Raw genomic sequence first — 17,745 nt, 5'->3', positions numbered from 1 at the left:
CCAAAAGAAGGCTTTAAGTAGAACTACTCACCTTTCCATAAGAGAACACTAGAAACAAGTCTAAATTTAACGGGTCACCAACCATCATCACTGGACTCGTACTCACATGGCTCTGCAAAATCACCCATACCCATATAACCCTCCCTCCCAAATTCCTTTCTGTGCCTTCTAGAACTCATGGTCTGTCATCAACAAAATCCCCTCTACTCTCATTCTCCCCTCCAGATGTTCCCTTCACCTTCCTGTTCTAACTGAAACCTGGGTAGTACCTGACTACTCTTTTTCTCTTGAAGTCCCTTCAAATGGGGATGGCTTTATCTCCCACATTTCACAAATCCTGGGAGTGGGGCAGGTGTCCTCTGTTCTCACTGCCACTTTCAGATCATTCTTCCTTTTCTTCTTCAGAAAATAAAACCTTGTTTACCTGAAGCATACGCATCACATTATACCACTAGCTACACGTAGTTGTTGCATTTATCTACAGAACTTCTGGCTCAGAGACTCTTCCCTACTTCTATTTGTTCTTGGCATCTTCATCAAGTGCAGAGGCGATCCCTCCTGGCTCAGCCGTCTGACCTCCCACTGCCATGATCTTGTTTTTATATCATCCATGGTCACACACAGCCTCATTACAACCAATAAAAATCCTGACATCAAGTTTCCATGCTACAAATTCCTACTTACTTTCTTAGCTATCCCCTTCCAATAATTCTTCAACCCCACCAAAAGCTCCCCTCCACTGACCATATCACTTATTCACTGTTTTTGTCTCTTTCCCAGTGTAGATTACATGTCAATCACCATAAACACTCTTATAACACTCAACACCTGTGCCCCTCTCTTTCTTTCTACCAGAATTGTAAGGAAAAATCCTGATCCTGGTGGTTATCTCTTCACCTGCACTGGAGCTGGGAAAAAACCACCCGGTTGTGCTGGCTGGTCTCTCTTCAGATTTATAACCAGTAACCTCAAACAAGCTGTCAGCACCACTAGGTGACCCTACTGCGTTTCCCTAGTTAATTCACTTGTCCTCTCTTCTGAGATCCTATTTACATTTTCCTCTCCCTCTTCAATTTTCCACAAGCCTTCTTCCACCTCAGTGTCAGATGACGACTTTTATACTTCTCTGAGAAACAAAAACAATTTTGCTCAAAGGTCACTCCTCAAAGACCTTGTCCTGGCAATCATCACCTTTCTCACATTATTGGCTTCTCCCTCTGCATTAGATCATTCTTGTCATTGCTCAAACATGCTATAGCAACTCCCATATTTTTTAAAACCTCTCTTAAAACAACCACTCCATTTTTCAGATCCATTTTATCACAAAACATCTCAAAAGAGTTTTCCTATTTCTATTACTTGTACTATCATTTCACGGTTTCAGGTTAGAAATCCTAGAATCATCTTCATGCATTTCCATCTCTCCTTTATCTGTTAGCAGAACTGTAGGTTCCTCCATCAAAAAGGTGTGCATCCATCTCTTCCTTGCTGTTTCTTTCCCCTGCTACCACTTCCAGTGCAGTCTCTGTGGGACCACATCTAACTGAAACAGCTCTCCAGAGAGCCTCCTGACTGCAATATCTCCCTTTGCTAATCTGTTCTGCATGCCCCACAACCCCTGCCTGCCTAACAGTGATTTCATCAAGCTCTGTTTCTCTCTGCTTATACACCTGCAATGCTTCCTGATAGCTATGTTACCAGGCTGAAGCTCCCTACACGATTCTTAAGACATTTCATAATCTGGTCCCATCCTGCCTCCCCATCTTTATTTCTTACCTACCATCACAAAATCCTGTTCTTTTAGACAAGTTTCTCACGTGTCTTACATATAAGTCATGCAAATTCTCATGTCCACATTTTATTCTTTTGTCCACACTGTTGTCATTCTTGAAATCCATCATCAAATTCTAAATTGTTCAGACTCTACCCTCCATGATACCTTATCATACAATTCCAGGTCATACTTTCTTGGCCCTGAACTCCTATAGTATTCCAAGTCTCCATTGCTATTAGTGATTTAATTATTTATAAATATAATGTCAATACTAATCCTTTCATGTACAATATATAATACCTGAATATAATGGGGCTTTTTCCATCAAAGTTGTTTCTCAGAAAAGGGAAATCCCTCAATCCTGACTTCTTACAAAATCTCACATATTGCAGGGTGAATAGCAAAGCATTTGTACAAGATACATTAACCTTAGATGACCTCAACCAATTCTACTTTTGAATTATATAGAAGCCACCTGATAAAGTAAGTTTTTTTTTTAAAAAAGGTAAAGAAATGTAATCAGATACGGTAATTATTCCTGTGGGAATGATCTCAAAATTGGAAGTGCTGAATCTTGCAAACAGCCTTTTTAGAATTGCTTGAAAAATCAATGAAGTTACTCTCCACATTGTGAGAATCATAAATACACACCTAACTAATTAAAAATGCAACTATCCTAATTTTGTGTGAATAGATATTGGGTTGTAGGACAAAGCTTCCTGTGATAGCATCATACTTAGAATGAAAAGCTGCCACATATCAAACAACTTAGATGGTGGTGAAGAGGTTGTGTTCAGGGGCAGGGTGTTAAGTGACTTGGAAGGTGGCTGGAATGAAGACAGTGACAGAGAAGGTAACACACTGGAAATGTCTGAATAAAACACTTTTGCGAAATGTAAGAATGGCAAAAAGTAATGATTCCAAATTGCTGTCTTACTTTATATAATGTGATTTTAAATATGTATGAGTAAATAAATTAAGAAATTAACTACTTAAATAGACAGGTAACCACATCATCTATATCCCTAAATGTTTATATTCTGAAGCTGGCAAAATACTCTTTTTTAGTAGGCAGTGGGGGTGGGGACAGAGATGAGCCAGGGGCGACCAGACAATAGGAATGAGTTAGGAAACTGACTGCATGGTCTAGACTCATGATGGCACCGGAAGAATACTTGGCATGGTTGGTCCTAGGCCTGTTACACACCAGTGGGTTGAAGCTTAGTTTCCCAAAGTTCAAATCCAAGGACTAAACTAAATGTCATCTAAGACCCCCTGCAGAAATAAATTTTTTTCTATTGTTTTCTACTATATTCTCTTTTACTGATTCAGCAGCATTGGTAAATACAAAGAGAAATTTTGTTTTACAGGCTCTTATAAATTTCCTATTCTTTATTACCATTTAATATAACTGGAAACAATACATTTCAGAAACTTCAATCTGCTCCTCTGTCCTTATGAGCTTGATTTCTGGACTTTGGTACTCCAAACTATATTATCAACCTTAGAAAGACATCGTTTTAGAGATAACAGGTATATTTTAAAATGTTTCATTCAGCACTTTTTTTTCCCCCCTGAGAGAAAGCTGGGGCTAAGGAAAAATTCACTGCTGGTCCGGGGCAGGGCTGAGACCCAAGCCCAGGCCTTACCTCTTGCTAATTTTGGTTGTGAACCCTGGTGCCTAGCGCTGGGCACTCCACTCAGGATTACTGTGGTTAGGAATCATATTTTCATGTTCTCAATCTTTTTTCTAGGTTGTTTGCAAGAATGTACAAAAGTTATGAGACACATTAGTATAATTTTCTTGTTACTTTAACATAATTTTGACTTCTCGAAAGAGGTGAAGTGCCTAAGGACCCATCCATACCTATGTGATTCTTGCTCCCTGGCAAAAGCAGCCTAAGTTTCAACCATTGCTACACAATTCTCCTGCCTTTTTAAAGAGATACTCTGTCTCACCAGATGAGCCACATTTCTAATTAGCAGACTCTCTTCCTGGAGCACCATCCTGTGGTAAATCAAGTGGAATGGACCTGGTGACAACAGATGCAATCTCAAGCACACCACTTGTGAAATCATCCATTATGCAGAAGTGACCCAGGCAGGCTGGCACAAGCTACCTTGCTCACACAACCAAAGCATCGCCATTCCATGGCTCCCAAGAAACACACACACAACATCACATCAGCACCTGGTAAACTTTATGCATCTTATTTGGGACTATAAAAGCTGCCAATCTTTGTAAGCTTGCCTTTTCAAGCTCAAACACTATCACTGCTCAGAGTTACACAATGCTTATGACTTACAGCTCACGACTAGATGGTTAACAAAATTATTGCTTACCTTCAATCCTCTTTAAAGCTGAAAGGCACATATCCTTCCTTGGAAACTCAAAAGGATTGTTACAGGTTCGAATGGTGTCACATTCACATTTCCCATTGATTATATTGCAGCCAGAGACAAGGTTTTCATTGCATGGTTCAAAACCAAGCAGCTGGTCATCATCCCAGTTCTCATCTGTAAAACAGTTAACAACCAGACAATGTTTGCTTGTAGCTTCATCCAAAGGCCTGTTTGAGAGTACAAAAATGCACAGATATGTCATAATTAACACCCACTTTTGTCACCTCAATTTGTAAAAGGCAGTTTGGCTAAAATTTTATAACTAAATGAAACCCAACCTTCTCCTAATAAATGAGAAGACTGATATAGAGCCACACATGTAGACATTAAATGCTATATACACAAACATTTGTGATCAAAAACCATGACTTCTCTTATGTGCTATTGCAACAACTGAGATTCCCTTAAAAATTTTAATTCTAAACAAAGATTCCTGGATTTTCCCACATCTGACAAAATTACAAGAGGGACATTTGTCAATCTATGAAATTATTTTTTACAAAGATAATTTTTTACTCTTTTCAGTAGAGATCAGCCTTAGGTTTAAAACAGCTCTTCGACTTAATACATCAAGGCAGCTAATAAACATCAAAAACCAGACACCACCAAGAGTCAAGAATGAGATACAGTGGAGGGGGGGGGGGTGTCCTTCTAACGTACTTCAGGACAGACTAAGTGTCCATCACTGTCCACAGTCAAAGGCAGAAACAACAACAAAACTAAGGGCTCCAGCCTAGTGAGAGGCTGAAGTCATTGAATTCTGAAGATAAGACCCAATCAGGTCACGGAAGGAGGAAATATAACAAATAAAGCAGACTTTAAAACCAGCTTTCATGGGACCCAGCTCAGAAAAACGCAACAAACATGTCAGAACCACATGCAGGATCAATACTTAATACTACTCCTCAGAGCTGAAACATCTCTTATAGGAAACCAGACTATTTCCCTATGAATCTCTGAGACATTATATGGGTTCCCCCTCTTAACATTATCTTTTCTAGATACTTTATCACACCTGAACTGGGTAGTGACTGTTAAACAGCAAACATGTTTCTGATAACCATATCTGGAGAGAATTTTTAGAAGTGCTTGAATTTAAGAAAACTTAAACCTGTTGCTCAAACTACGGCAGGTATAAATACCATCTTAAGAATGTGTTTTCATAGAAGGCAGTATAAACAAACAGCTCTTGTTTCTACAGGGCCAGCTTTTCCTCCTGGTGTCATCACTCAGTGCATAAATTAGGCAAGAGACTGCTCTCCCTCACTGAAATAAGTTTCTTGTCAAGGGTTCTTACGGAGACTATCATTTACAATATAGAGCTTCAGGGAAATTCTCTGAAAAGGGAGAACAGGAAATCTCCTGTATTTTGATTTCAAGAGTTCGGGGTTACTTATTTGATCAAAGCTTCAGCTCTTAGTAAAATAATAATCTTTTGAATTTGACATTTAAACAGAAACAAAATTTATCTGTTTTCAAATGGTTTCCTATTTAGACTGTATTTGGTCCTTAGAAATACAACGCATATAACATATGTACATACACACAAAGGTACATTCGTATCTTCAAGGCAACAGTGAAATTACTAAAGCACAATGAAAGGAAAACCAGAAAAGAAAATAAGCGTACTTCAAAAAGTTCATGGAAAGATTTATATTATCTTTTACTTCTATTTTTCCATCAACTTTTTGAAGCACCCTTGTATACTGCAACAATTCAACATGAAAAAGATATTTGTCTTTAGTTACGATATATGCATATGTGTAACTCCAAGATAGTTCAACCCTAGGAATTAAAAACCTGTAAGAAAGTCAAGTAACATTTGCATCACTGAAAAAGTACTTATATTTCTCCTTTTTTCCTTCATATTCCTGAGGAAACACTTATTACTGGTTTTGTAAATATGTGCAGTTACTGTACCACCAAGTTGAGTTGATTCTACCACAGAGTTTTTTCCACCATAAACACCCATTCCCTTCATTACAACTGAAACTCCTTGAAGCCATCACTTTCCTGAACCACCATGATGTCCTCTGTCTCCCTGCCACTATTTTCTTATCCCTCCACCTCATTCCCCACACTATCACGAGAACCATTTTCTCAAAAAGCAAACCCGTTCAGTGGTTCTACCTTGCCAACAAGATAAAATATAAAGTTCTTGTCAAATATGAAGTTCTTCCTGACATGGCTTGTTCCCACTCCTACAAACACAACTTCCACCAATCCCTCTCATATCCTAATGCTCTAAGCACTCTGAGGTTCTCACTACAAACCTGTAATAACGGCCTCCATGCTCCGCTCACCGTGTATCATCTGCCCGAACACCTCCTTCTCTTCTTCCTCTGATAACTCCTAGTCATCCTTCAAGACCTAGTTCTCTTTTGAGAAGTCTTTTCCAACTGCCCCAGGAGAATGCGATGCTCCACCCCCTGGCAAACATGTGCACAGATCTTTTGTCCCCTACCATAGTGGTTCTATGTATGTCAAACTTCCCCAATCCTCGAAGAGGAGGAGCTGGGTCTTATTCAACTTTGAATCTCCTTAACCCCAGCACTTAATACAGTGTTAATAACTATATATATTTATATATTGATTTTCAGGTCACTGGTATGGTCAGTGCAGTTGTGTGTTTTTTAAACAAAAAAGGGTATTATTAAAAAACATATATGCGTATATATAACATCACAAGAAAAACTATGTTTCACGATAATATAGAGGATGTGGAACAATACAAATCTTATTTTAAAAGCTTATCATGCAAGCATTGTGTGAGGCACACATTTTAATGAAATGCTTGGACATCATGGTGCATTTCTCACTAAGCATCATCTATCATTAATCTCTTTCCCAGCTCAGCTCTGAGGCTTTGCTTCTTATCACCTGGCTGGCATCAACAGTCCTTCCAAGAAGCCCATCTCAGAGCCAATTTGTTTTCACTGCCATATGCTGTTCTCTGCCTCCCCACTGGAAGACCATGTCTTCTGAATGTGAAATCAGAACTAAAAGTCGACTGCCCTTGATGATCTCCCTGGCTCTGAACTGTTTTCTGCTTCTTTCCTGGCAGAGGCTTCTTGGTACCAGCAACAGGTTGCACCTGAAGATGCACAGGTAAGCCTGACCGTTCCCTCAGGAAATGTCGCAGCCTCCATGCCCAGTCAGGAAGCGCCTCTGACTCTGAAGCCAACAATGTCTTAGGTGCTTTTATTTTCTTTTTTGAGAGGAAATCTTTTCAGTTCTCTGCCCCCACCTAATCAATACTTTATTTTTCGTCTTGGCAAATAGTTCCCTTAGCAACCACTGCTGTATAGGATGAAACAGAACATATTTTTGAGAAAAATGCTTTCATGGTTTTCTATTACAGAATATTATACTTTAAAATAACTTAATGGAAAATCAACAAGGATTGAAAGCAAAAATTTAATGAGGCTTAATTACGGAAATCAAATCTGAGCAAATTTGAGCCCAACAGTGCTGCTGATGGTACTTGGCAAATTCTGCTTTCAAATCTTTTTTTCCTTAGTGAATCCATATGTACAGCACAAGGATCAAGGTTCTGATTCTCTGACATAGTTCCTGGTTTCTCCTTGAACTGATCAGGAAAACAAAACAAAACAAAACAAAAAACGTTAAAAACAGGGTACTGCTCTTTAACTATTTATATCAAGTAGGTTTTGTACCTGGTACTCTGTGTTACAAGATGTTGGCTCCTAGCCTGAAAGGTCAAGACAACTGAGGTACTGGTGCAAAAGTATTTTTAGGTTGGTTACTATTGCAAGATACCAAATTAGAATATTAAATAAGTTATTTTACCTAAATATAATATGAGAGAAATCTAACAATTTCATGTATGGATTCAAATTCATTCATGTTCAAATATGTCCAAGTATGTCAGTACAACAGTTAAGAGCCAGGTATATCTAACTGCTCACCCAACATCTCCACTTGGATGTTTAAAAGACATCTCGAAATATAATGCTTTTCCTCGAGACAACCACTCTACTCCACTGTGCTGAATCACTTTATGTGTACAGTCCATCTCATCCCACAGAACGTTAGTAAGATGTGTAATCAAGGCACTGAAACTTGATAAAATTAACAAGCTGAACTGCGTCAATCAAGGGAATTCTTAAGGAAAACTGATTTTTTATTTTATTATTTTGTTTAATCATTTATTATTTACTGCAAGTGCATGGTGGTGAATTTGATGACTTAGTGGCCAAGTGATGTGCCACAGCCTCTATTTATATGAAGATGTCAGCAGTTTTACGCATCATTGTTTTTGCACCATCGGTGCAAATTTGACACAGAGAAAAAAAGTGAATAAAATTTTAATATTATTATGGAAATAGTTTTAACCTTGGGTACTACCTGTAAAGGTCTTGGGGTCCCCCAAGGGTCTGCAGCCCACAATTTGAGAATTGCTGGTCTAAAGAGCATGTCCTGCTGGTACACTTGGGGCAAGGCAGCACAGGACCCAGGTCTGAGAAATAACAAAGGAGACTGGGTACCCTCTTCTCCTAACTATTACCACTGAACCATGAAAATGTATGTTTTTTAAATGTGATTTAGCTCATATGTAATTGGTAAATAGGAAAATGGTGTCAGCATAATGCAGACGTTATGTTGGTTCATATGTGATTTTTTCCAGCATATTACCATTATGAAAAAATCAGGAGCAAGTCTTCTCACAACTGAAGGGTCTTAGCAGTATATGAAAACCTTAAGAAAAGGTTGAGAATCTTGTTTAAATTCCTTCCTTTAGTGCAAAATATGACTGCTCTAGCGGCTGAAATTTCCACTATATTAAAGTATCTAGGGAGGTCCTAAGTATAAATGAAAAAGCTAGAGATATTTTCTCCTGTATTTTAAAAAGCATGATGAAGAGACTACTCCTGGATCTTATGTTTAATTCTGATGACACTGGTCTCCATTAAAAGTGAATGTCTTTAAGTCCCCATGCCCCGAAAGGAAGCGAAATGAGCTACAGAGGGTGTCAGGCTCCAAAGGAGGGCTGTTGGGGTTTTAGGGGCAAATGACAGGGACAGCTTACTTGGGTATTTTTATTTGGGTTTTTGCTATTTATATCTATTCTCTATAGACATAGTTCCATACGTTTTGAGTGACCTCCCCCTAACCCGATTTTTCCTAGCAGCTCTCTTATTTTTAGTGTAGTAAACAATTCTGCAGAACATGAATGGGTTTTTTTGCTTGTTTTTTTTAAGAGCAAACATTTGGTGCCAAAGCAAAACCACCTGTACTTCTAAGAGCCACATTCAGTTTTGTCTTGGACTCAGTCTTTCTCTTCCACAAAGTATTTTCCAATATTCTTGGTGATGCCTGAAATTCCTTCCTTCTACCATTTTTGATATACAAGATTTTAAATGCAAAGACTAGTTAGAAAAAAGCTTCCCTCAAGAGAGTGGATAAGGGGACATTACGGAGAAGGATGTGAATGAAGATCTCTTACAAGATGTACGGATTCACATTCACCTCCAGAGCTGTAAAGCAGCAGCCCCAAGGAACACATTCCCTCTGTGCCCAGGAGCTACAGGAACTGGCCGTGGACATGCTACCTGACTGGTCCTGGATTCAGTCTCTTTGCCCTTCAAAATATCTTTCTTTCCATCTGCTTGCTGGTGTCTGAAATTCCACAAACATGGAATAAAACGTTTCAGGTATGACTGCACTTACTGAACATAGTACTATGTATTAATGTGAAATCTCTGCCTTCCTCAAGACGGAAGGCATTTGTACACTCAGAGCCTTACCTTTTCTACCTTGTATCTGTTTAGGTTAATGGAGTTTACTCCAAACCAAGAGATAGCTGCACCCCATTATGTGGCAATCTACTTACCAGAAATATGCTATAGCAGATATTAAAAAGCAAGAAACAAATTCACGGTACACACTCAGAAGCTCACAGTAATGGAATTCTGTTGGCAGAGGAGAAGCTTCTGGGAATATATATCAAATTAATTCTCCAGCTGTTCATATATCCCTGTGGCTACAGGAAGATGCAAATAGCTAATATTGGCATCTCCTTCCATGCCAGCCTAGGAACTCCAGTGTAATATAAAATTGCTGCTCTTAACAAACCCAGCTTCTGGCTGGCTGTTATCAGGCATTCAGTTCTGCTCGAGGAGGATTCTAATGCAGTGAGCTTTCATTCTCTATGCTTTGAGCTTAAGGTGGATGTTTGGAAAGCTGGTGCTTTCCGCTCCCTCTCTTCCTTGTGCTATGATCAGTGCAAAGCAGGAAGGGCAAATTTATGGTTATCAGTAGAAATGATTCATGTTACCCAAATCTGTTTTATAGGCATTTCCACAAAGTGAAACTATGTCAGGCATATGTAACTATATACCAGAGCGGACAAAGCCTGAATCTCTAAACTGGAAATAATAAAACATGCACACAAATATTTGTTGAAGACTAACTCTTAAATGGATGCAAACCTCTAAACATAAACAACAAAAACACTGATTCATATTATGTCCAACTGAGGAATTCATTGAAAAACAAGCTGTACTGATCCAATTTACTAGATTGATTTACAGTAAAACATTTACTAATGATAAGTATATCCTCCATCGTCACACCATTCATCAGACACGTTAGCAATACAAAAAAGACCAGAGATGAACTACAGAATGTGAATTTGTTCATTCATTCTTTCTTTCCATCATTCATTCCTCTAACAGATATCTACTATGCATGAAAAAGGTATCTGTTATGCATCAGAAACTGAGCAAGGTGCAAAGTACTTAAGACGCTAGGAAAGAGGAGTTGACAGTATAATCTTCCACCATTCTAACAAAAATCATACCAAGTATGTGAATAAAACGTTCCTAGGACTCCTGAAACAGAGGAAAAGGTTAAGTAAGGGAAAGATAATTTCATTTTTGATAGCAGGAGGCTAGAAGGGAATGGGAGGAGTTAAGAGAAGACAAGTGGTGTCCCTAGAAATAGGAAAAGGAGAGGAGAAGGGAGACTGAGGCTACAGGACACAACTCTCCTACTTCACAATTCTCCCCAAACTATCTTACACTGCATAAGGAAAGCGAGACAGACCCGGGGGGTGAGGCGGGCAGCGAGTAAAGGAGGGGTGGACAGTTTGCAACGGAGAGGGCCAGCCCAGGAGACCACAACCTTATCTCTGCCATTGGTTCACAGGGGGACCCTGAACAAGGCACTCAGCTCTCTAGGCTCTAACTTTTTTAATTAGTAAAAGGAGGTGGAATGGATCATTTATGAGGTCCCTTTAGACTTTATCCTCCTGTTTGACTCCAGCATCTTTGTGGAAATTGTACAATGCTAACGATTTATTAGGAATAGTGTCAGAGAATCACATGCCTAAGGCAGTCATAATTTAAATTTAAAATAGTTTCCCATTATCAGACCGGTCTGAGGTTTCCAAAACGGAGTCACTATGCACAGTCAGGCAAGCCAAGGGTGCTGTAAAACAAATGTCACTTTCCAGAGCCTTTCTAGCAACTCCATTCTTAGAGGATTCGTTAGCTGAGGTCTCAGTAAGTCTCCTGATTTAATACACAAGGACCAGACATGAGAAGCACCCTGCCATTACACAATTGTCTCTACTTCTGTACTATTTGGACATTTCTATAATAAAAAGGGTTTGTTTTGTTTTGTTTTTTAAAAGGGGAAAGGTTTATAAGAAAATCTACCAAATGCTTAAAAATGAAGAACAATGGAAAAGTACCATAATTCAACACTGATAGGACACAGCTAAGGCAGTACTTAAAGGGAAATATCGCAGGATTTAAGGTTAAAAAAAAAAAAAAAAGAGCTAAGCATTCAGTTGAATAAATCAGAAAAAGAGCAACAGAGCAAATCCAAAGAAACAAGAAGGATGGAAGTTACAAATACATGGGGAAAGTAAAAGCAACAAAAGTGGTTAAGAAAATAAAAACTGGTTCTTCAAAAAGATCAAGACATAAGTGGCTTATGATTAACAGTCCCACACAGCATGTTAACTCATCCAGGTACTTTGATACATAAAAATGTTTTTTTCAATCAGTTTCTCTTTAGTGGTTTTACCAGGAAGTTACTCAAAGTTAGACATTAAATGGCTACATTTCTGAAATGTTTTTAAATAACCAAGACAGGTATCTGAATGCCCATTTAAATTTTTTCCTAGCTACAACTAGTTTAACTCTACTTTGTGGCACAGAACTTAACTCTTTCATGTTTCCTCGACTGTGAGAGTGGATCTCCACACTTTTAAAGGAAAATCTCAGGTCTGCTCCCGTGGTCCATGCTTGCACAAAGCTGGAACTAGCCTTCAGTTCAGGCACATGGCATTATTAAGCAATGCAACTGTCTCTGAGCTTGAATGTCTATTAAAACATATAACTTCATGTTTATTCACGTTCATCCAGCCTCAAAGAGTATCAGTTTTCAGTTATCAAGCATACTGCTATGTAAAAATTAATAAATCTTGGTTGAGAGAAAAATTATCTTGAAGAAGCATTTAATTGTTTCCTACTTCATCTCTTTAAGAAATCATCCTTGGGTTAAGCCACGTCATTAGCTTTCCCTTATACAAGGGGTCTTCAAAAAGTTCATGGAAAGATCTGTATTATCCTTTTAATTCTATTTTTCCATGAATTTTTTGAAGTATACCTGGTTCACAGTGTTTTGTCCTCCTACAGAGGTGCTTTAATGTAAATAACACCCAATGAGGAGTGTTAGAACGGCCCTATCAAACTTCTCAAGGATATGGAGTTACAAAGCAACAATCTGCAAGACAAAGTCCAACATCTGGTCATTCAAGTCCTTGACAAGGAACAAAAATCCAACCCGCTTCTTCAAGCCTATCTCTTCCACACCACCCCCTCCTCCAGCAATAGTTAGTGACCATGTGTTCCCTAAATGACCCACGTTGTTTCATGCTTCCATGGCTTTGTACAGGCTGTTCTCTCTGCCTAGAAAGCTGCTTCTCTTCATCTGCTTTAAAAACTCTTGTTCAGTCTTTAATATTTTCTCCAGGTTTCATCCCATCTATTGGGACTGATGTAAGTTCCTCTGTAGAACTTCTACTGTATACCTCTTAAAATAATTTCATTTATGGCAGTACAATGAAATTGCTCATTTAATCTCATCTAGCAGGTTCTTTGAAGCTAAGAATCGAGTTTTTTCTTCATCATTGAGCTATCACAGGGCTTAGCAAATAGTAGCTTAGCAAAATAAATATCTGCAGAAGGAATGAATAGGGACAGGGAGGAAGAAGAGGACTTGAATTTAAATAAACCAATATGAATCTTTAAGTGCCAAACTTTTTCTGGAAAGTGAGTTTGGCAGTAGAGGAAGAAAGTCAATTATTTAGATACAACTGAGAAACATGTTTGGATCTTAGTCTTACTACTTGTGAAATATTAATATTAACCCAAGTTTTCTTTTAATCTCAATACTGTGTCAAACAACACTTCCACATATCAATATTTATGACATGTTGAATCAGTGAATGAATATAATATGCCGACCATGTTAGATAAATAAATAATAACTTAAATAATTAACTTTTTTTCCTTTTCTGCCACTTCTATATATCATGACAATAATTAGATAATGTGACACAAGTCAACGCTTCTTGCCAGAAAGGTACTTATGAACATGAATAATGCACAGTATCATTTTATAAATACTAATGTATTCTCTAACCTAAAATCTGTTAGTCAAATAACAAAGAGCAACACAGAAGGACTAGGTATGGGAATCGCAGTCATCCAAAAGTGTGAACCACTACAGAGCAGAGAAACGTGACCAGAACTTCAAACAATAACAAAATGAACACAGTGCTCTAAAAATAAGCACTTTGGAGGATACATATTTTTTCATCACACCAGCTGAACAGCACAAATCATGAAGCACATTTGTCCCCTCAAGATGCATCTTCTAACAGCTAACACTTACTGAGCACTTTCTACGTGCCAGAGACTGGACCAAGTGTTTCGACGGATTAACTTGTTTCGCTGAAGAGAGAAGCTGAGCAATCTATGTCTAAATTCCATGCAGACTGTCATCAAGCAGACATTAGGAAACAAAGAAACAAGGAGGTGAGGTGGTCAAAAGCTGGGCAAAATTTCAAGTTCAAGTGAATCCAGAAAACTTGGGCCTGAGGGAAACAAAGGGCAGGAATACCACTAATTTTCATATCTCACTCTGAAGTCCATCTCCAGTAAGTATGGCCTAAAGTCCCACTGCCAATGGTCATTTAAGCACAGGGACAGGCAGAGGCCTCTCTATGACACCTTGTAGCTAAGACAAATGGAGCTGCAGGAGGACCTTTGGAATAATCAGAACAGAAAACCCAACAATAAAAGCATGATTTCAACTATTCTATCATCCAGGAAACAAGGGTTTCTTTAAGACAAATAATGCCTTCATGTATAGCAATACTCCTGAGAAGCAAATGTTTTTTAAAAGGTCTAATGATCTATAAGTAGCATTAAAGAATGTTTTCAGGATAGTAACTTTGTGAGATCAGTTAGCAATCATTTTTATAAGAAATGTTTTTCAAATCAACTTGAGCACTGCTGTGAACTTTGCCTTAATTTATCTGAATTCTTCAAAATAAACCAAGTGGAAGTTGATAAGCGAAAGAGTGGTATAATTCTAACAATTATATTTCTAACTGTTCTTTACCATTAACACTAGTACTGCTCTAAAAAGAAATATCTTCCCTAAATATCCTGCCTAAAAAAGCCAAACCTTTGATTTTTTTGGTGAAGCAAGTTTATCTCTATGTTTGATCTTACTTATCCCTACATACTCCAAGAATCACCTGCTATCTGGTCCCAGCATGAAGCATAATTTGCCAGCAATATTTAATGAACACTGTTTTGTGTGCACAGTATGCAATTTCTCCCTGTTACCCAGTTTTATCATTAAGTGAAAGTGTGATGTATATGTCCAGATTTTTTTCTTAAGACTTCATTCAGATCCACATGCCTACTATATGTTTATGTGGGCAGTAGTGTTATAAATTAGAAATGAGAACCAGAGAGACAACTGTGGCCTATTATGGAAGCTTAGCAACACAGGGCCCATCTGATACATTGATTTTAAAGGCATCAAGTTCTTGAAATTCATGCTAAAACTCTCCAGAAAGAAGCAAATGTAGATTATGGTACAATGAAAAGCAAGATTCTTGCCTTAGGGTATGCCAAGAAATGAATATTAATATCTTAAGAAAATGATTTAACACAGCAATAATTTAATCTCTGAAATTTGTGTGAAGTAGACCACACAAATAAACATAACAAGAACACAGAAAGATTAAAAAAACTTAAGAACACATTTGAAAAACATATTTGCGAGCTTCTCACAAAACTGGAGTTTCCTTTGTGTAATATCCTAACCTCTAAACCTAACAGACACCCACCTCCAAGTTACTGGGAACTCAGTTTGGGGATCTCAGTGATGACAGCACAAACCATGTCTAAAAATCTCCGATGGCTCTTGTCTGCCTGTAGGGTCGAGTCTGACCCCTCACGCTGATGAATGAGGCCTGTGCCCGGCCCCAGCTGACCTTTCCAGCTACTTCCCACTGTGCAGCCAGCACTTCTTGCATTCCCAGGCCACTGCGGCCTCAGGGCCTTGGCATTTGTGTCCCCTCCACCAGGAAGGCCCTCCCCAGGTGTGTGCATGGTTCATTCTCTCTCCTTCAGGTCTATGATCAAACTCAACTTCCCGGTGAGACTTTCCCTGGTCATTCTGTTTACAAATGCAAACCTGACATCACGCACTGCTGTTGTCCCTGTCCTCTTTCTCTGCTTTATCTTTGTCCACAACACTTACCTTCTCTGGCATGCTGTATGTTTTATTTACTAACTTTATTTTTTCTCTACCAGGAAAGCGCCTGATTGGTAAGGATTTTTGTCTGTCCTGTTCACTGCTGTATCTTCTGCATCTGTAACAGACAGAGCTCAGCACACAGTAGGTTCTCCATAAACATTTACTGAATCAATCGATTCCTTGGGAGCCCATGGGCCTTTGCTGATTCCATTTCCTCTGCTAAGGAATGCTCTTTCTCCTCCTGTCCACCTAGAAAGCTGCTACAGTCTTACTGTGCACCCAGCTGAAGTCTTTTCTTCAAAGAAGTTTATTGGATTTTCTCCCACCCACTCCTCTCCCTTTCCAGCATAAAACCCACAACACTTCACTTATCCTAAGGCATTGCAGCTGTTTGCTTTACAGCTGGATTCTAAGCTTCCTGGGGGCAGAAACTGCCTTCCTCATTTCTATGACCACTCCCTGCTCAGCTGAGTGATTGGCACACAGCAGGCCCTGATGCCCACTTACTGGTTGGAGTAAATGAATGGTAAATCTGAGTAGGTGACCACTCTGTGAGGTTACACTCTCTATTAATAATACCACTTGGGAAAAAAAGCAGCACCTTCAAAAATATTCTGTAGGTATCTAAGATTCAGGTTTAATTTCTTTACTACTTATGCATCCATATTTAATATCTTTTCGGAATGTCTGAGATGCAAAAAATTAAACTTTATAGTAACTCAGACCTTTCAGGGACTAGGAAGCAGGTAAATTTCAGGTATTTTAAAACATAGCAGGTGTCAAAGCTAAAGAAAAATGTTTATATATTTCTACATTTCAAATTAGAACACAAGCATGCATAAACATATAAAGAATAACTAATTTGCTTCCAAAAGGAAATGTAAATAAAACACATGTGAATCACTCAGTCCCTTTTCCACAGGCTCCAGCAATATGTATTCCCACATGCTGTTAAGTAGGTGGATTTTTCAACATCATGCCTGTACAATGTTATTCTATTTAAAGTTAGTCTTTAGAGTATAAAAGAAATCATAGGAAAATTGTTCAAATAATAAAACTCAAAATCTGTGGATTAATCTACCTTAACTTCTACCTGGAGGGTTAAAAATTACAATTTCATTAGGTTCAATACACGTTTCAAGAACTCATAGTTTTTAGAATATAAAAAGAATACTAAATGAACAAAATTCCCAATGAACAATTTGATCAAATCCATACCCTATTCAACTAACAATAAGGATCACCAACTTTCAAAGAATTAGAATATACAGAGATACATAGCTTTAAATTTATGTATAAGCATCCAAAGTACTCCTTAATAATTCGGTTATTTTGAACTTCCTAATTTATGGAAGGCTGGTAAGTTCACAGGGCAGACCAGAGGACGCACACCTTGATCAGCAAGACGCTGGTCTGCTTAGCAGTGGCACTGCCTGTAGCATCCCACTGGGCCTCACCTGGTGGCTTTTGACAGCACTCAGGTGGAGGAAGGAGTACCACACACCTGGCTTGTAGGCCCAATTAATTAGGGTGATAAGCAAGGCATTTCTGTTTAGCACCAGGACTTTATAGCTAAAATGTCCGGTGAGAACTGAGGAGAGGAGAATAGCACCCTTGCTTCAGACAGGATGTGGCATGACCATGGAGCACTAATTCTCCTTCAAGACCAACCAGGGCATGGGGAGAGTTAGTTTACTCAGCACCGAGAGATTCCATTCCAACTGCAAAAGAAACCCAATCCCTTCAGATATGGC

General features: G+C 38.6%; 1 protein-coding gene across 5 annotated transcripts in view; it reads right to left on the bottom strand.

The window, feature by feature from the left end:
• CRIM1 (cysteine rich transmembrane BMP regulator 1) overlaps positions 1–17,745 on the bottom strand; it is a 183,577-nt gene that overhangs the window by 140,831 nt on the left and 25,001 nt on the right. For all 5 annotated transcript variants that reach the window (XM_063078184.1, XM_063078185.1, XM_063078186.1 and 2 more), the window contains exon 2: positions 4,118–4,291. In XM_063078184.1, coding sequence (XP_062934254.1) covers positions 4,118–4,291 — 174 coding nt within the window. The remainder of the gene's footprint in view (positions 1–4,117; positions 4,292–17,745) is intronic.

This window comes from Cynocephalus volans, chromosome 14, assembly GCF_027409185.1.
Source record: "Cynocephalus volans isolate mCynVol1 chromosome 14, mCynVol1.pri, whole genome shotgun sequence".
Classification (NCBI taxonomy): Eukaryota; Metazoa; Chordata; class Mammalia; order Dermoptera; family Cynocephalidae; genus Cynocephalus; species Cynocephalus volans.
This window is presented reverse-complemented; position numbering and strand designations above follow the sequence as displayed.